Below are 19,087 nucleotides of genomic sequence, written 5' to 3'. Positions count from 1 at the left end.
AGTATCCTTCTATCATCAACCACTGCTTGGTCTACCTACCATCGGCCTCCAAGTCAACTCGATTTACGACTACTTGCACGACCTGGGCACCAAAGACCCGAAAGAGTGACAGGCGGTTGATCCGCAATGCATCTTTTACCTCGAGAGCAGGCGAGTAGGGAAACAATCTGAGATGAGATACACCATCAGTAGCTGATAAGTGATCGCAGGACAAGTTGATCCTTTCCAACCTTGGGGCCTTGGCTCAACGAAGACTTGCTAGAGGCTTAGCCCTCAATCGAGCCGAAACAATCGCGTTGATCTCTTCGCAATTACACGAATTCATTCGAGATGGCAGGTACTCAGTCGCCGAGCTTATGGATTTGGGAAAGAAGATCTTGGGAAGAAGACACGTCATGCCTGGTGTAGGGGAAAGTATACATGATATACAGGTTGAGGGTACTTTTCATGATGGGAGTTTCTTGGTTACCGTACATGATCCGATATGCTCAGATGATGGCGATTGTAAGTCCGGTATCTCCCCTCTTCCCTGATATCTTTCCAAATCGACCCATCACGGTGGCCTGGACTGACTAATGACCGTGTGTGATCTCGCAGTGAACAACGCATTATACGGCTCATTCCTGCCTGTACCCTCGATTGACCTATTCCCGCTTCCCGAACAACCGAAACACCTGGCCGGCTCAGTCGTCTGTCTGAAACAGAAGATACCGCTGAATGTGAACAAGAAGAAAATCATGCTGGAAGTCAAGAACATAGGAGATCGACCAATCCAAGTTGGATCTCATTATATCTTCCTCGAAACGAATCCTGCATTGGTGTTCGATAGGGTGGTGTCCTTTGGGTATAGGTTGAATATACCTGCTGGGACTGCTGTACGATTCGAACCTGGAGAGAAGAAGACAGTCAACATGGTCGAATTTGGTGGACACAAGAGGTTATTGGGTGGGAGTGCTTTGAGTTCTAGCGTCTTAGATATCGTGGATGAGAACGATCGAAAAGCTAGACTGAGGGAATTGGTGGAGGAAGGGAAATTCGGTAATAAGCAACAAGCAGAAGTCAAAGAAGGGAAAGTGGTAGAGATGGATAGAGAAGTTGTGAGTATTGACTGACCTAAAGCCACTCCTCCTGTTGGCCGGGTTTTCCAAATAGCTAGGTGCTGAAGCGAGATTGTATACAGTACGCCTCGATGTTTGGCCCAACGACGGGAGATAAGGTACAGCTAGCCGATACCGATTTATGGGTCGAAGTGGAAAAGGACTATACCTTGTACGGAGACGAATGCAAGTTCGGGGGAGGTGAGTTATCAAATTGACTCTGCATCTTCATCGCGTGAATCTCGTAAAGGTAAACCAGCTAATGCAAACTGCACCTGTCTAGGTAAAGTGCTTCGTGATGGGCAAGGTCAAGCCTCGGATAGATCAGATGAAGAAGTTCTGGATCTGGTGATCACCAATGCTTTGATCATCGATTGGAGCGGTATATACAAGGTCAGTCTGTTCACGATACTACAATGGATGACAATGAAGGTAAGCTAAATATACTTTGTGTACAGGCGGATATCGGTGTGAAGAACGGTATCATCGTGGGAATAGGAAAAGCCGGAAATCCTGATACCATGGACAACGTCACTCCAGGCATGATGTTCGGCTCGAATACTGAAGCTATAGCGGGAGAGAAATTGATTGTCACTGCTGGAGCACTGGATGTCCATGTCCATTATATCTGTACACAGCTTTGGCCGGAAGTAAGTGTCCCTCTCATTGTTTGCAGCTGAGATGGGGACGAAGCGCTAATCTCATGAATCTTGACCATTGACAGGCTCTGGCATCAGGTATAACCACTTTATTGGGTGGAGGAACAGGTCCGGCAGACGGAACGAATGCTACGACATGCACGCCAAGCAAATTCTACATGGAGACTATGATGCATGCTACGGATACTATCCCGCTGAATTTCGGGTTCACGGGTAAAGGGAATGATGCCGGAACCAAAGGCCTGAAGGATATTGTAGAAGCTGGTGCATGTGGGTTGAAACTGCATGAAGATTGGGGATCTACGCCGGAATGTATAGATAGGGCGTTGAGTATTGGGGACGACTACGATGTTCAGGTGAGTCAATTGTACTAAGCAAGCTATGATCCGTGCAACAAAGCTGCGCCCGCTGACGAGTGCTACCAAAAGGTGAACATCCATACCGACACGCTCAATGAGAGCGGGTATGTAGAAAGTACACTGGCCGCCATCAAGGGCAGAACTATACACACGTAAGTGATTGCGAAATCCACTAGAGAATGTGACGTTGCAGCTGATCGCGCTCCATTCTCGCCAGATATCACACTGAAGGAGCTGGAGGTGGTCATGCACCAGATATCATAGTCGTTGTGGAGCAAGAGAACATTCTGCCAAGTTCGACCAACCCGACCCGACCATACGCAGTGAATACCCTTGATGAGCATCTCGATGTACGTGTACTGTAATCTTCACCTCCCGCTCACAGAATATTTGCTGATAGAGTTTTTTCTATTCATGCTATAGATGTTGATGGTGTGTCATCACCTCGACAAATCTATACCTGAAGACATCGCTTTCGCCGATTCCCGTATCAGAGCTGAAACAGTCGCAGCTGAAGATGTCTTGCAAGATAACGGAGCTATCTCGATGATCTCTAGCGATTCTCAAGCGATGGGTCGAATTGGAGAAGTCATCGCTAGAACATGGAGGACAGCAGCTAAGATGAAGGAGGTTCGAGGGGCATTGGAAGGTGATTCAGAACTTAGGGACAATGAGAGGGTCAAAAGATACATTGCGAAATATACGATCAATCCGTCAGTCCTTCATTCCATTCATGGAATCTTGCTCCTATTCCACAAGACTTCATCCCTACATCCATCTTGTCTCGTCCTGAGCTCTCCAATTGCATCTTATCTCACCTTCGCCCATCCAATTCCTTCCTTCGCCATCGCAATCAATACTGACGCAAATGCAAACAGCGCAATTACACATGGGATGTCCCACTTGATAGGCTCGGTGGAAGTCGGTAAACTCGCCGATCTGGTAATTTGGAAACCTGAGAACTTCGGTGCGAAGCCTGAGATGGTCATCAAGGGCGGAGTCATCGCTTGGGCTCAAATGGGCGACGCGAATGCTTCGATACCGACTGTTCAACCCGTGTACGGAAGACCAATGTGGGGTTGTCAGCCCGATGTCGCCCCTAGAAGCTCCATCGTCTGGGTCAGTCAAGCTAGTGTAGATAACGGTGAGTCATCTATATTTTGCGGGGTGTGATCCCATAGACACCATACCGTCCACCAAGCCAGCAAGGGCGATATTGATATGGATGCACTCGGTAGGAACAATCGAGAAGTACGGTATCAAGAAACCAGCGGAACCAGTGAAGAATTGTAGAAAGATTGGAAAGAAAGATATGAAGTTGAATAACTATAAACCCAAGATGAGCGGTAGGTCAACGATCATCACATGCAATGCAAGGTGATAACGAAGCTAATGCATACACCATTTTAGTGGATCCTGAGACATATGAAGTACTGGCGGACGGGGTGCTGTGCGACGCGCCACCTGCTACACAATTACCATTGACCAGGAAACACTTTGTCTATTGAGCGATTATAGGCAAAATGGTTTCAAAATGGCCAAAGGTGTTCAAGAGGATCAGAAGGAGAGTTTCACTTATGTTCGCAGTTGTATGTAAATAATGCATTCAGATTGAAATACTAGCGTGGGCAAGGTTTCCTTCTGACATCAAGTAAAGAGTTACTGATGAGGCGAAGTTATCTCTGCGACATGAGTTATTCCCTCCGCGCAAATCAACAAACAAATACGCACTGTTGCACCTTACTGTACAATATTGTGCAGAACATGAACGATCTTCAATGTGAACATACATAATCAAAGAACCCCTTTGAAAGAAAAGAACCTGATGTCTGTGTGCGTAGCTCACAAGAAGCATCAGCACCAGCAACGCTACAGTATGACCTCTCGATCCCATCAATTCCCACAGATCTGCCCAATCAACCCTTTTGTCATTGTTTCCGTCGTTGAGCTTATATTACAATTCGACATCCACATATTTATCATTCTGAGCTCTCACCTTTTGGAAATCAGGCAGATGCAGATTGGCTCATCCAGATGTCTTTCAGGAATTGCTGTATTCCCAACTGCATCTACGAAGGATTAGTATCCGATAAAAGTCCCAGATGTGCAATCAATCTTTCTGCTTCTACCACTACGACCGTAACTCTCGGGCGTGCCATAAAGGCAAGAATGAGAAAGGCAAGTGCATTTCTTTCGGATGGGAGACATGGTATGAACCAGAGGTCAGTGGATCCGAATATATAGGAGAGATCAAGCAGACTTACGACTGACCGCTATTTTGGCAGATTTCCCAGATCATTCAGCTTCTAGATCCCGTTCTCATCAAGGCTGAAGTGGAGTCTCTTCGACCCGGCTACAAAGTATCGAAAATTGATATCCCAACCAGCAGCAAGCGTTTCTCCGCCGAGTTTCAAGGTTCCTGTAACTTCCATGTGAAGATCAATTTCAAAGAGCAAGCCGAACCTTGGATCATGCGAATCCGTCGAAGAGCGGCACACCGATATCCGGATCAACCTCTGACAATCAATATGGCAAGCGAAGTAGCCACCATTCGAGCTCTCAGATCTGGGGATTTAGATGTTCCAGACGCATACCTCAGACCGAAAGACAGTCAACGTAGGTAACATAATCAGTTTTTCTTCCAGGGGACGACCTGCATCATCTCGTCTGGATCTAGTCGGAGCTGACGATACTTGGATTGATAATCAGTCCATCCGAAGCTCATCTATTGCTATCAGACATGGGTACCAGGAGACATGTGGCGACCATTCTATGGACGAGATGCCAAAAGTCTACCTCTTGATACGACCTCACTTCATCATGTCGAATGCGTTGCTCAATGGTTCATAACGATGGAGAAGGTCAAATTCGACATGGTCGGATCACTTGCCCATAGCGACGATGAGAGGGAGGCAATGATTCACGTTGGTCCCCTCATTGAACGCCATCCCGCATTCACTACACCTCCATACTTCCAAGGACCGTTCAGGACCGCCAAAAATCGGTGGGTAGCCTCAATAGATAAACGACTGGAGCGGATTCTGGCAGGCGTTGAATGTCAACCCAGAACGGAGATCGTGCTGTACCTCATATACCTGGAGGCGAAGCAATTGGTTGAAGGTTGCGCGGAGCTGGAAGATATCGGACCATTCTACATCAAGCATGACGATGACAGATTCGATCATATCAGGGCTAATCCCGATGGTGAAGTGACCGGTATTCTGGATTGGGAATGGTAAGTCCATCCGTCGTAATGGCTCCTGTGCAGATTACAGCAGCCCGCCCAGCTGAAATCTGGGGAGATTGCAGGGCGTATACGACCAACGAGGCAGAAGCATTCGCAGCACCTAGCGGATGGGTATCCGAAGACTATCGAGCAGGCAGCAACGATACCTTGTCTCCCAGAGAAATGGCTCTGATCGAGGCTTACATCAAAGATGGAAGATCGGACTTAGCTGACTACGTAAAGAGTGGGAGAAAGTATCATCGCTTGGTTGACCTGCTTCGATACGATGATCCGAGTGTGATAAGGTTTAATGCGCTCGAGAGGGCTTTTCTGGATCTCCCTGACAGTCACACTGAACAGTCAAATACAGTAGAAGAATGGGTAGCTATCAGGAAGGAGAAGTACAAAGACGATGAAGACTGGAAGAATCTGCTCAAGCTGTTGCTGTTCAAGTAGACTTCGCGCTGTAAATATGCATTCAACCTGCTTATTCACGTAGAATGATTTAGCAGTCCGATGTGATTCGGACAAGCCAGGTGCCAACCTCATTCCCAACCTCGTATTTTTCCTGATCTGTCTGCACACACATGTAACATGCAAGGGTGTGAGACCATTTGCGAAAGGCAACGGCACAATGAGGCAATTCAACCCAAACATCCTTTCAAACCTGTTTAATTAGCGCCACAATCAGCCCCTTACAATATGAAGTCGTCCGTTTCTCGTCTGTACGTGTAGCTGTTGAAAATCGACCCTTGTTTCTCATCTTTGAGTCGGAGACTGAAGATACACGATCAATGACAAATCACCACCGAGCCGGTCTATTGTACGAAGGTATGTGCAGTATCAGTATATTGCGGGGAACAAAGCGAGCCTTCGGAGGTGAAAATACGGTCAAGGGATTCATCAAAACTTCGATAGCTACTCAGAAGCTTACTCATACCTACAGACGCTTATTTACACACAATTGCATCGAGCTCACAAATGGGTTTTCACGCGTGATGGCGATGAAGCTGTGTATATAATACTGAGCATCGATCAATATTCCCTTCAGCATCTGTTCACGCCGCATAGTGGGAAGAAAATACAAAGAGTATCCCGGCCCGTCGTGACCATCATCTGTTTTGTTTGATCGGTCTGACGTAGATTCTGAAGGTCCTTGCATGCCGATGGTACTGGTCTGCGCAATTTCCCCCTTGAGAACGCCTTGAACGCGAGGTTGTTCATGATGTTGGAATCCTACTGGTGTAGTACAATGACGAAAAGCTCCAGGCATCCAACAACTGCACCTCATTGACTGTCAACGCGTACCCCCTTCCCTCCTTCACAGCTGATGCCGATTTAGCTGAATGCATTCAATTTTGTAGGTACCAACACGCACTAACAACGACTTTGTATCCTGCTAATGGGTCGCTCTCGACAGATGGGTAGACCGACATCATTGCTGGACCGGCCTATATTGGGCTACACAGGTCCACTCAGCAAAGCAAGAGCTGATATTGGGAGAATGCGTCCAAGAGCGAGATCGGGGGAAAGGGAAACTCGTAACATACGTTCATGTATTTGATCTTTTCGGCGCTTTTGGATATCCTTTGACGAGGTAATGAAATTGCAAAGGACGCATACCCTGCAAAGGGATCTAAGGAGAATTCTGCACCCACGTCATAAGAAGCACACTTGACGCTATGTCCGCTAAATTTCCCATCACACCCTGTCCTGTTCTTCAATTGATCTTGCACCGTCATTCATCTACATCACTCATCTTCCTCCTGTGGTGAAGTCAGAATCAGATATGTTTGGCCATTTTCGACCTCACAGTTGCGCGATTGCAAGACGTGCACTACCCGTCTGTCTAACCTCAGAGCGTTATGTCTTTCAAGAATTGCGATGTACCCAATTGCATATATCAGGTTCTGATATTGGATCGCCTCTGTCAACTCTGCGCTGGCAACCTTTGCTTTTACCACCATGAATACGATTCTCACCAGTGCCATAAGGGGCTTGCCAAAGACGGCTCGATGATCACCTCCACGACGGAAAATTGGTATGAACCCGAAGTAAGCCTTCCCATGCTATGCAACCTGTGACACCTTTGACTGACCTTTGTGTCTATTCCTGTACACAGGTCTCCCAAGTCATTGCAATGTTGGACATCAAGCTGATCAAAGCAGAAATTGAAGACTTGAGGAAAGGAGGCCCTCGAGTCAAGGACATTGTCATACCCCAAGAATGGAGGGAATTCGTTTTTGAATCTGGAATCGCGGGATCCTGTAACTTCCATGTCAAGATCGTTTTCGAAGACGGATCACGATGGGTTATGCGAATTCGAAGGAGATATGCGCATAGATACTCGGATCAACCTCTTCAGCTCAATCTGGAGAGTGAAGTCGCAACCTTACGAGCTCTGCATGCAGCGGGTATAGCAGTTCCAAATGCTTGGACAAGACCAATGGCTAGTAAACGTACGTCTACCCTCGTTTCATCGTGAAATCGCGAGCCATCACTCAGCTAACAAAACTTTCGTTGCTCGCAGTCCACCCAAAGTTGATATACTGTTATCAAACCTGGCTTCCCGGCGAAGCTTTTCGAGCAGACTATCGAAGAATCCCCTTTCTCAAACCAACCTTAGACTCAGCTACCATCCGCCATATCAGAGGTTTAGCAGAATGGTTTATCAAGATGGAGAAGTGCACTTTCGATAAAGTTGGATCGCTGACTTTTGCACAGAAGGAGCATCAAGAAATAGTCGTCGGACCCCTCATTGAACGACATCCTGCTTACTTGGAGCCACCATTCTATCAAGAACCATTCACCACCTCCAAGGAACGCTGGTTGGCTATTATACAGAAGAGGATGGATTTCGTACTTTCCCGAGAATACTGTGCACCATCATGGGAGTTGAAATTCTACCTTGCTCTGCTGGACGTCAAGTGCTTAGTCAATCAATGCAGTGAGATGAATGATCCCGGACCTTTTTACATCAAGCATGACGATGACCGATTTGATCATATCAGAGCCAAGGAAAGTGGGGAGGTGACTGGGATATTAGATTGGGAGTGGTATGTTTTATGAAAATCTTTTCCTCGTTTTCGCTAATGATCAGCTGACAATGAGGGTTTAGGGCTTACACGACAAACAAGCAGGAAGCCTTCGCTGCTCCAAACGGCTTTGTGCCGCCTGAATATCACGAAGGAAAGAACGATTCACTCTCAGATCGGGAGATCGCCCTGATAAACGCCTATGAATCGTTACAAAGACCTGACCTAGCTGAATGCGTGAAAAATGGGAGAAAATACCATAGACTAGTGGATCTGCTGCGTCATAACATAATCAACATCGGGGTCATCAACGCACTCGAGAGGTCTTTCCTGAATCTTCCTGACACGCATACCGGTCAACCTTCGACAATGGAAAATTGGATAGACGCCAAGAAAGAGGAGTATAGAAGCGACAAAGGTCTTCAAACTTTGCTCAGAATGCAGAGCGCCAGGTAAAGGTTCTCACGTTGCCCAGTAACGTCGGTAATCAATTTAAACCTCGTGATTTCGACACTTTGCGACTGCTTCAAAGTTTCCCATCGTTCACTCGATAAATAGCTCTACTGGATGTTACGCACATTTGCCCGTCTATACGAATCGAAATCACCTTGACGGGTGACCTATGGGGTAAGGATAACGCTAGGAGAGACAGTGCTGCAGAGCTATTCTGGCAAGAATCCATTTCTGTACACAACTCATTATATGATGATTATGCATTTGAGCTCTATACAAGATACAATGTCTGCTGTCTGTCTTGACGTCCTCACCAAACGAATTATTGCTGGCTTGTTTGACCTTGCGCGTTCTTTCTCGCCCAATGCAATTCACGCACTTCGTGGTGATCAAGCAGTTTTGGGAGTAGTTGGGAGGGTTTCCTCTTTAAAAGGATTTGAAGTCCGGGATCCGCTTGAAAAGACTTCATCCTGGTATCCATCCATTCCTCTATCGTTTGAGGTTTACCCCTTTTATCATCTGGAATGCCAAGGAAAGCCTTATAAGTCGCATTCAGCGTAGACAAGTGCACCGAGTAATGGTTCACTGCTTGCTCCAAACAGTGATACTTGGCGCTGCCCTTGACTATCTCTGCCAAATCTGGTCTGCCTAATTCCTCGTAGGCAATGATGAGCTGCTTCTCCATGTCACCCAACGCATTGAGCGATGCCTTCTTCGTACCTCTACTGAGCCATGATGGAGAAGCGAAAGCCTCAGCTTTACCGGTGTAGGATGCCCTGCAAAATCGCGTATTAGTGATCAGCCATGGAACATCATGTACGCAAAAATCAGGACTGAAGGATGATGGTGATCGGTGCTGTACTCACCATTCCCAGTCGATCACACCTTTCAACTCCCCGGTTGCTTGGTCTACCCTGAAGTTGCCCTGATGCAGATCGTTGTGCTTCAATGTCCATGGTCCCTCTTCCAGCTCAGCACACCCCTTGACCAGCTCTCTCAGTTCCAAGAATTTCAGATAATGAAGTAGCTCTTCATGGGGACTGGACTCCCTTTTCTCCAGAATGAACTTCATTCGGCACTCGATCGAGTGGAGCCATCGTTGTTTGGGTGTATCGAAGGGACCGCTGGAGTAGGGGGACTCTAGACTCAAATTCCTGCCTTTTTCGATGTGCGGTCCCACTCTCCAAGACCCGTCTTGATTGGATCCTATGCAACCGACGCCTTGGGGAGAGACCATCGTTTCCAATTGGATACTCCAAGCCGCGTAGTCGTTCACGAATCGTATATGAGCGGGTGTGAGGCCGTGTTCCCTTCGCATAAATCCATTCGAATCCTCATCGAGTTTCCATGAAGGGACACCTTCTACGTATTCCTGGTAGAAATAGAGCAGATCATTGGAGACTAAGAGCAAACTACCAGATCAGAATATCCGAGAGTCAGATGAAGAAATTGTGTCTGACTGACTTACGTTTGCTGTCCTTCGGTCTTTCGTATGATCTTGGAACCTTCACTCCATTCTCCTCTAACGCCTTGAGAGTCGCTATCTCATGTCGATGACATTCGATGATTGCATCCTCGGGGACACATCGAGATGTCTTTCTCCTGATCCTCATCACCCATTTCACTTCGTCATCGAAGTTGATAATGATATGCGTATTGAAAGAGCCCGTCAGTCTCCTAAGCTCAAAGGCCTTTGTCGGTTTATCAAAGTGTGTGCATTTATGTGGACTTCGAAGGATCTCGACTTCCTCTTTGACGGCGTCGTAGTCTATGTTTTTGTGGAAGGCAATCACCTATAATAGGAGGAATTCTTGATCCTTAGCTCAATCACGGCCAGCCCAATCAGTCCTCCGAAAGATGGTCCCTCATTGGAGTTGGACTCACTTCGTCCAGAAATGGATCTAAGCGGCACCCATTGTATTTGGTCTCTTCTTGTGGATCGGTATAACAAATATGGTGTTCTATATTCTCAACGTGTTCATAGCAATAACTACCTCCGCAGAGATGACAGGCTCCATGACTGAAAAGAGCGTAATTATCGCAGTATTCGAGATCGCATTTAGCGTAGTCGTATTTGACTGCTGGCTTTGAGCCTGCGTCTCCGTGAGGGGGTGGTGGATGTGTCATAGTACAGTAAATCGATTTAGCTGTAAGAAGGCCTTCGGTGGAGAAAAAAGTAGTAAAGAGACCATAGACCATAGATTGATGGGAGGCCGAATTACAGAGACCACGGTGACCGTGCTAAAATTTCAGCTTCTCGTTCACATTTCAGCGATCCAAGCACGACTTTGAAAGTGGGGGAGGTCCTTTGGATGACTTCGTTCCGCGGTCCAGACAATCTAGCTCGTATATTGCGGACAGTTGGTCAGGCTCAAGTGATTTCTGGCCGTGTATGGTCACCGCTGTCGCTGCTGGCAATGACACAACCGGGCCCTCTGAGTAGACCGAATGCTTTGTGTGACTTGTAGACCCTTAGCGCGAAGACGCCTGGGACTTCCTCAGAATCTGTGATACTGCCAAAAGTGGCTGTCACGGAACGTCCATGAGCAGCTGGCACGCTCCGATTGACCAGAAGGTACGATATTCATTTCGCTGGATCCGGGTTGAATCTGCTTATATACCGGCAGCTAGCTCGGCATGTCATGAGTGACTGTATGGTACCGCAGGTTTTCCAATCTTCACGAACTTCGGATGCCTCTGAGCTACTGGTGGCTTCTCTTCACATATCCTGGCCCTCAATCTCGTCCCGCTTCCGTCTGAAACTGCGTTTAATCGTCTGCTAATCCTTCTGTGTGGCGGAATTTTTTGCCGTCGCCGCTATGTCGCCAATTAAGCTTTGTAAGCCGATGTCGCTACTATATTTATCCTTCATCGTATCTAGCCATCCCTGCATCGTGTCAGGCTGCCCAGTATGATCGTCCGGTTGACCAAGAAATGCACGTCTCAAGGCATTCAGAGATAGGACGGAAGGCTTCATGTGTCGAAGCAGATATATCAAACGGTGATACTTCCTACTCTTTCGTACCATGTCGGCGAGATCAGGACGATTGAGGTTGATATATCCTTCTATAAGGGCATTTTCTCGGTTGGAGAAGACATCGTTGTTGCCCTGATCGTATTCTGGCGGAACCCAACCAGTCGGCGAGGAGAACGCTTCTTCTTTGTTGGTAGTATAGGCCCTGTGGTGTCTCTAAATTAGACTCCGCGTAACAAAATGGCGCAAGTGTCTGCAACACTAGAACGAGAACAAGGATGTCAAGCTCACCATTCCCAATCGATGACTCCAGTCACTGTTCCACTGGCATCTGCTCTAATGTGGTCATACCTATCGTCGTCATGCTTGATATAGAATTCTCCACTCCTATCCATCTCTTCGCATCCTTCGACTAGGCTCCTCACTTCCTTCAAGGCGAGGTATAGAATAATCTCCCACTGAGACTCGCAATATGTCCTATCTAGAATATGTTTCAAACGTCCGTCTATGACGGCTAGCCATTTTGCCTTCGCTGTGGTGAATGGCCCTTGATAGTAAGGTGGCAATGTGGAAGCGGGACGTCTTTCAATGAGAGATCCGACCTGTATCTCCCCCTCCACCAGTACTGGACTTCCGACCATGCTAAACTTGACTTTTTCCATCGATATGAACCATTCTGCAACACTCTGAACATGGTGAATCGACGAGGGAGTGAGAGGATCGTTGAAGCTGGTTTGACGACCGAAAGGGGACCAGGCTTTGCGGTCGACGAACGTTTGATAGCAGTAGATCAATTTCGGGTGCACTATAATGCATTATTAGATGACCATGCATCAGCTCGATAGTGATTGAAGGGCATATTCGTTCACGCATATACATGATACTCCACAGGTGATGGAAGGGAAAACTCACGGCGACTGTCTGGCGGACGACAAAATGCCATAGGAACTGAGACTCCTCCCTGATGGAGCGCTTGGCAAGTTGCTACTTCGCTTTCTACGTTTAGGCGGATTGGCTCATCCGAACAGTCTCTCACGGCTCTTCGGCGCAAACGCATGACCCAAAACGTGCCATCTTCAAACTCAATTTTGACGTGGAAATTGCACGATCCTACCATCTGTCCGATCGCAAGTCGTCGCCAATTCGATTTGTCGAAATGGGCCTTGGTGACCACTTTACCGCTGAGTGATTGGACCTCCTCTTCAATCGACCGTGTATCGATGAGAGCCATCAACTGAGATACCTGAGAATCTTCTAGTCAGCTCAACCAGGTGTCTCGCACCAGTGCAGTCGGAATGACTCCCTCGCTCACCTCTGGTTCATACCAGCTTTCGACCCCATTTCGCTTCACCTGCTTCTGGTCTTGACACTGATGAGTTTCAGGCTCAACATGCTGGTAGCAGTACTGATTGTGACAGCCCCTACACGCGTTCGTGAGAATCAGTGCTTGGTAGATGCAATTAGGGATGTGACAGTCTTTGAACGACATCTTGATTTTGAATTGATCAGTAATATAACGATATTCAAGTCTCGAAGCACATCAGTGTTGCTGGTTCGCCCCATTGCTCAGAGCGCGAGCATGGCGTCGTCGCTTGAGCTTGTAGGAGGCCGCTCAAATGGACTGAGCAGGGGGCTTTGCGCCTGCAATCTTCCGATCGGGATGCTCGACCCTGCATAGTATATTTGCGAGTGGGCTCACTGTCAGTAAAGTGAATCCCTTCTTCTACATCAAATGTTGCATTTGGGAATGTGATCATCGCTTTCTCATGCAATAGTAGCTGTATCTCTGAGTGTCGAGCGTCACTGTCTTACGGTGTCCATCTCCGACGCAAGCGAGGTGATGGTGATCGGAGGTAATCGGAAGCGTTCGGAAGAATATTAGTGTGCGAATTAATGTGGAGTCCCGGTGGATGATTAGCCGGAGTGGAGAATGGATGAGGAGCAGAACGGGGCATCCGAGATCGTCATCACAAAAGAAAGCAACAGAAGCCAATTCATCCCCCCAATTGACTACCATATCCTATCTATACATAAGCTCTTCACCACTTTCACTCATCTCGATTGAATGCTATTATAGATCCACTGACGCAAGACAAACAGAATGCCCCAACCACCTCTCGATCTACACAAATACCTTTCCACCTCCCTCCCCCATCTGAGGGAGCAATACCCTCCTGGAACAGGTGGTACTGGTGCCCGAGCGGAATTTGAAGGAAACTTGAAAGGTGTTCAAGAGATTGAGAATTTCGATGATGAGGTCACAAAATGTATGTCGCCGTGCATCATCTCATCTTCTCGCCAGTGATTTCTCTCGTTCCATGTCTTTTCTCCCTTACGGCGCTCTACCTCGCTCATCACCGTTGTCTCTTACTCTGTCCATGCTCAATTTGCGTGTCGCTGATACACGTTTGTCGCTCTTTTCAGACTTCAAGACTCTCCCTTCCGAGTCTATCACGCCTCACCCGCACTACAAATACCCCAAATTTGTCGCGGCCTTGAACACAATTCCCAATCCACTCAAGACCCCAAGCGATCTACAAAAGGGTGAGCACAGATCCCAGATTTACAACCCCAGTCGAAAACCAATATTCAGGTGTCAACAATGCTGATCTCCTTGCGGAAATTTAGCGCTCTCTTCAATCCCACTTCTGGCCACTTCTTCAGTACTCACTGCGCTCGATTCAGAGCCAGAGGATTTCAAATTTGTGACCGACGCCCAAGCGCTCGATAGGGCGGGGTACGAGTCTGATGGAGGAGTAGATGGATCCGGCGAGTCAAAGCCCCTCAAACCTGATTACAAGACCAAGCCCTGGACATTCAAGTTCAGCAAGTCTCCTCTTGGTGAGTGAAAGGGAAGCTTCACCAGCCTTTACTTTCAGTTCGCTTGACTCTCAATCTGACGGAACACAGGACAACTGACAATCATTGCGAAACATCGTAGGATCTGGTGAATTCCTCTTGTCGAAGGGAGGTTCGGACGATGTCAAATTGGTGATTAGGACTATCAACTCCTCCGCTTTCACTTCAGCAGACTGGAAGGAGTACATTGTTACAGTGAGTGATTCATCACATCAACCGTCAGCTGGTAATCGAGGTAAAGAATTAAAGCCTTGGGCTGAAAATGAGGTCATCTTTTGCCGTACACAGGGCCCATACAAGTACAATACCAAATCGAAGGCATCTTGGTATTGGTCCAGATCGTTCAAAGCTGCTAAGAGGTTAGGCTGTCAATATTACGTCTTGACAGATTGGCAAAGATGGACGTTCGGGTACTTCAACGAAGATAGAACCCATGGATGGACATCCCCTATCTTCGAATACAACGCGGAGAACCCAAGTGTCTTACAGGCTCTGCTATTCTGGTGCAGGTACGTCTGGAGCAGACTTTCCTCAATTCCACCTGCTAGACTCAGGCCCTCGAAGCAAGGATTTCAATGGCATACCGGTACTGATGCTGATGTTGTGTTATGACTATAGATCCGCTACAGGAGCCGAGAATGGCTTCAAGCCTACCCAAAAGGACGTGTCGTCTTTACCTGAACTCTTCCCTGCCAACCCGGCAAGAAGAATTAGCGCCACGGGAAATAAACCTCATAACCCCAGAGATCAGACTAAACCTCGAGTAGCTAACGAGAGCGATGTGAGTGATTCAGTCATCTACAGCGGAATGAAAGAATCCAAAATGACTTCCTTGTCTCCACCTTCCAGATCGAAGAGAGTGACGCTGAGGATGCGGCATAAGCACGAATGGCTAATCCGTTAGAAGGCAAGAGAAGCTGTGAGAGGCGGTCGTTAGGCTGAATGAGTAGACCAGATGTTTATACTTGACGTATGTGACATGTGATTTCCCATGCAATATTGCTCTTGTCCTTGCCTTGGACCGCTCGTTATTCACTAATGTATGGCTTTGCATAATGCGTACTGTACAACAAAGATGAGGTCTTTCGTAGATATTTGTATATGGTTAGCGATGCAAAGGTAATATATATGGCCGATATTTTAATCTAGTTCCAATCCAAATCAGGATATCTCTTCACTCCCCAAAGCTCAAAATGTAGCTTAACCAAGGACTGCGTTTCTGCGACTTTCCCTCTCCTTCCTCAGACCTAACACCTGAACATGCGCTTGATCGATGGAATGGCCCTTTCCACTGATTCATCCAATAGCTCTTCGAGATTTCAAACTCTTCTTTACCCCTTCCAAAGCTTGTGCTACCCATTCGTTTGTTGAGCCACCGTTGACCAAACCAGCTACTATCCCACCTACAAGGGTATCTCCCGCTCCCGTCGTACTGATGATCTCCTCTTGATCAATATCAGGCGAAGGATAATGCGTCAATACCAACGACTTTCCTTGGTGAATACCTCCAAGTCGATAAGATACAGAATTATTCCTCGATCCTGGGTCTTCATGCGAGTCATGGGAGAGCGCAAAATGGATCAATCCTCTCGAAGAGACTTTTAACCAGAAACTTTCGACAAAGGGGAGAAGTTTGATCATTTTCGGTATTATCCCTTGTTCTTTCATCCATCCCCTCGCTTCCTTCTGAGTGAAATTATCGATTAAATTCCTCCATGTCGAATCTAGGGCCAAGGAGTTGATATATTCCCATGAGATCTGTTCGACTTCGTCTGAATTGTTGTCCAACACGAGCTTCTGGTATAGGTGATCGAGTTCCAGTATGTTCGGTGAGATGTGAGTGAGAGGACGGGAACTCTTTGGCGTCGGAGGCAGAAGAGGTATCAGAGCAGACGAAAGACGCGGGATTTTAGGCAGAGAAGTTGGATCACACATCGCTGTCAATTGAAACTCAGTGGTGTTCTTACAGTTATAGAAAGACGACATATGAAGCTCACTTGGGATTTTCAGCTCTTGAGAGACCCGAAGGACGACTCCAATGACCTCTTCGGTGAGATTGCAGTCAAATACTATTAATTTAGGTTGTTGGTCTCGAATGATCGATTCAACCTATACAATTGTCTGCTTTAGACCAAAAACCTATAAAGAACTCGCGGATATGGCTCACTTTGGAAGGGTCAAGTGTTTCAACAATACCCATATCGGCCACCCCGGCTACGAGGTCGCCATTCTTCTCCAGAGTCAGACTGCAGACCGCGGTCGATCTTCCATTCTTCCCTATCAAGCCGTCTGTACGAAGTCCGGACGCAGCAAGTTCAAGCATCAATAATTTACCAAAGGAGTCTGGCTCGTCCATGTTCTGATGGACCGCGTTTGTCGATGCCGCGTCGTCCGATGGTGTTCGGTGTCGATGGAAATTCGGATTAGCAGTAGAATTTGTTCCGTACGAGGAGATGAGCTGGACAGTATGAGACGGTAAGAGGTTTTGTGCCGCTTCAGCGATATTTCTGCCCACGCCTCCCGGAGAGACGAATACAGTGCCAGGAGTCGTTGTTCTGGGAACCAGTGGGAGAGGCGATGTTGACGTGAGATCGATGGCGGCTGATCCGAAAACCAGCACTCGAGGCGGAGGTAAGTTTTCGGCATCGATAGGTGTCGGTATTTTTGCATTCGGGGATTGAGTGAGTTTGACAATTTTATTGGTCTTAGTAGATTGGTGAGCTGTATGTGAACTCGGGGAGGAGTAGAAGTAGTTTAATGCATTGCCTTTCCCGCCAGATTGGCTTTCCAAGCGATACAATTCGGAAAGCTTGACGGCTACTTCCGCACCGATACGAGCATTATTTTCGATTAGATTGACGTCTACGCGATCACCGCCCGTTATCAGCTGAAGCGACCAGATATCAGACGAGGTGTAAGACTCACTTAGCCCCAAAGCTTTGCCGCCAGTCAACTCGCCCACTCGCTTCAAGAGCCAAGGGGTAACTTCTTTGCCCCTTTTGTCGATGCCTTGCTCGACACTTTCTCGTACAGCTTGCTCGACGGACTTCTGCACTTCTTCTCCAGCTTGCGCATGTTCAGACGGTATTGGTACTCCGATAAGAGTGGCCAGTTTTGCGGGAAGAGTGAGCTGGGTATCTGCGTGAGACAGCAGTCAGCGCGCGATCAAGCCGGAAGGAGCAAGTCATGTGTCATGCGTTGTTTTGCATCTGGTTTGATCGCTTACAGATCAGTCTTGCAGCGGCATCAGCGTCGCCAACACGCCAAGGACTCTGAACGCAACAAAACAGAGTCTCTCGTCAGCTCATACTGGGAGATTGTGGAAGGAACCGCAGCTGACCTGACATCCGGAAGAAGGCGTGTAGAAGGCTGGGAAATCCTGTTTATCTCCATAAGAGGCTACGCAGACGCCCTGCGTTTCGAGGACTTCCAAAGTCCGAGGTATGTCGAGAATGGATTTCGCCCCCGCGCATAACACCGCCATAGGTGTTCGACCGAGCTCAAGAAGATCTGCTGAGATGTCCATACCTGCATGTCATGTGCAACTGACGTCAGCTCAACTCAATCAAGCAGAGAGCACCTGGTGACTGGTGAATTCAAGGGTCTTTACATTGCTGATCGACTTGGAAATTTGCGATCAAACGCGCATCACATGATTCGGAAGGGGAACAGAGGGACTTACTGTTCTCAGCACCTCGATGGACACCACCAATACCCCCGGTCACGAAGACCTTGACCCCAAGACTTTCAGCGATATACATCGTACCAGCTACTGTCGTTCCACCAGATTTTTCTAAGGAGATTGCAGGTCCAAGATCTCGTCTTGATACTTTGACAGCCCCTTTGCAGATGTTCGAATCCGGGTCCGAGAGTTGAAGTAATTCGCTTTCCGTCAATCCCACATGAATTTTACCGTTTATCAAAGCTATTGTTGCTGGAATCGAGCCTTTTGAGCGGATGATCGATTCAAGCGAGTTTGCCGTTGACAGATTGGTGGGATAGGGCATTCCGTGAGTTATTATAGCGCTTTCTAAGGCTACGATAGGTCGGGAGGTTTCCAAGGCATGTTGTACTTCTTCTGAGACTACCAATCGATTGCCCTGATCGAAAGACATGATGGAAATCAATCAGCAAACAGAGAGATGGGACTGGTGGAAAGAGGACTCACCCACAATTCTTTGCCTCTCGTCAGATTATATATACCCCTTCCTCCTCGCCTCAGACATCGATAACGACTGCTTTGACCCGCCGCCGTCCGAAAAGTCGGAGTCGATGTCAACAACATTATATTCTGACTGATCGGCGATGGGGATGGGAATGATCCGACCCCTTAATCAAAGGTGTTTGGCAGTCTCACTAGTCTTGCTGATCTTTTTGTCCTCGTCCTCAGTCACCTGTCCCTTCTCTCTCTGGATGCCTTTGAGA

At 47.6% G+C, this 19,087-nt stretch overlaps 7 protein-coding genes across 7 annotated transcripts; 4 read left to right on the top strand and 3 right to left on the bottom strand.

Moving 5' to 3' along the window:
• Nucleotides 1-126: 126 nt before the first annotated feature.
• Nucleotides 127-3,623, top strand: I303_102641 (urease; the record flags this gene model as incomplete). Its single annotated transcript, XM_065968593.1, has 13 exons — nucleotides 127-150; nucleotides 210-504; nucleotides 598-1,097; nucleotides 1,181-1,298; nucleotides 1,381-1,490; nucleotides 1,556-1,747; nucleotides 1,822-2,112; nucleotides 2,185-2,267; nucleotides 2,333-2,465; nucleotides 2,539-2,828; nucleotides 2,994-3,259; nucleotides 3,354-3,461; nucleotides 3,526-3,623. The coding sequence occupies 13 exons, from the start codon at nucleotides 127-129 to the stop codon at nucleotides 3,621-3,623; spliced, it is 2,508 nt and encodes an 835-aa protein (XP_065824665.1).
• Nucleotides 3,624-4,149: 526 nt separating this feature from the next.
• On the top strand, nucleotides 4,150-5,797 carry I303_102640 (uncharacterized protein; the record flags this gene model as incomplete). The annotated part of the gene is made up of 5 exons (XM_018405993.2): nucleotides 4,150-4,210; nucleotides 4,279-4,337; nucleotides 4,401-4,731; nucleotides 4,825-5,350; nucleotides 5,425-5,797. 5 exons carry the CDS (start codon nucleotides 4,150-4,152, stop codon nucleotides 5,795-5,797), a joined length of 1,350 nt encoding a protein of 449 aa, XP_018264487.2.
• Nucleotides 5,798-7,356: 1,559 nt separating this feature from the next.
• I303_102639 (uncharacterized protein) lies at nucleotides 7,357-8,832 on the top strand (the record flags this gene model as incomplete). Its single annotated transcript, XM_018405992.1, has 4 exons — nucleotides 7,357-7,395; nucleotides 7,464-7,800; nucleotides 7,872-8,397; nucleotides 8,460-8,832. 4 exons carry the CDS (start codon nucleotides 7,357-7,359, stop codon nucleotides 8,830-8,832), a joined length of 1,275 nt encoding a protein of 424 aa, XP_018264486.1.
• Nucleotides 8,833-9,151: 319 nt separating this feature from the next.
• Nucleotides 9,152-10,956, bottom strand: I303_102638 (uncharacterized protein; the record flags this gene model as incomplete). Its single annotated transcript, XM_018405991.1, has 4 exons — nucleotides 9,152-9,605; nucleotides 9,696-10,230; nucleotides 10,298-10,622; nucleotides 10,714-10,956. The coding sequence occupies 4 exons, from the start codon at nucleotides 10,954-10,956 to the stop codon at nucleotides 9,152-9,154; spliced, it is 1,557 nt and encodes a 518-aa protein (XP_018264485.1).
• A 652-nt stretch (nucleotides 10,957-11,608) lies between these two features.
• Nucleotides 11,609-13,292, bottom strand: I303_102637 (uncharacterized protein; the record flags this gene model as incomplete). The annotated part of the gene is made up of 4 exons (XM_018405990.1): nucleotides 11,609-12,008; nucleotides 12,095-12,608; nucleotides 12,716-13,046; nucleotides 13,116-13,292. The coding sequence occupies 4 exons, from the start codon at nucleotides 13,290-13,292 to the stop codon at nucleotides 11,609-11,611; spliced, it is 1,422 nt and encodes a 473-aa protein (XP_018264484.1).
• A 612-nt stretch (nucleotides 13,293-13,904) lies between these two features.
• On the top strand, nucleotides 13,905-15,544 carry I303_102636 (uncharacterized protein; the record flags this gene model as incomplete). The annotated part of the gene is made up of 7 exons (XM_018405989.1): nucleotides 13,905-14,070; nucleotides 14,228-14,347; nucleotides 14,432-14,644; nucleotides 14,745-14,857; nucleotides 14,951-15,171; nucleotides 15,281-15,443; nucleotides 15,512-15,544. 7 exons carry the CDS (start codon nucleotides 13,905-13,907, stop codon nucleotides 15,542-15,544), a joined length of 1,029 nt encoding a protein of 342 aa, XP_018264483.1.
• A 414-nt stretch (nucleotides 15,545-15,958) lies between these two features.
• On the bottom strand, nucleotides 15,959-18,947 carry I303_102635 (uncharacterized protein; the record flags this gene model as incomplete). The annotated part of the gene is made up of 8 exons (XM_065968592.1): nucleotides 15,959-16,599; nucleotides 16,660-16,771; nucleotides 16,830-17,524; nucleotides 17,588-17,800; nucleotides 17,889-17,934; nucleotides 18,003-18,190; nucleotides 18,345-18,762; nucleotides 18,831-18,947. The coding sequence occupies 8 exons, from the start codon at nucleotides 18,945-18,947 to the stop codon at nucleotides 15,959-15,961; spliced, it is 2,430 nt and encodes an 809-aa protein (XP_065824664.1).
• Between the last annotated feature and the right edge of the window lie 140 nt (nucleotides 18,948-19,087).

Source organism: Kwoniella dejecticola, chromosome 3 (genome assembly GCF_000512565.2).
Source record: "Kwoniella dejecticola CBS 10117 chromosome 3, complete sequence".
Classification (NCBI taxonomy): Eukaryota; Fungi; Basidiomycota; class Tremellomycetes; order Tremellales; family Cryptococcaceae; genus Kwoniella; species Kwoniella dejecticola.
The sequence above is the reverse complement of the archived record's forward strand: the minus strand, read 5'-3'. Positions and strand labels throughout refer to the sequence as shown.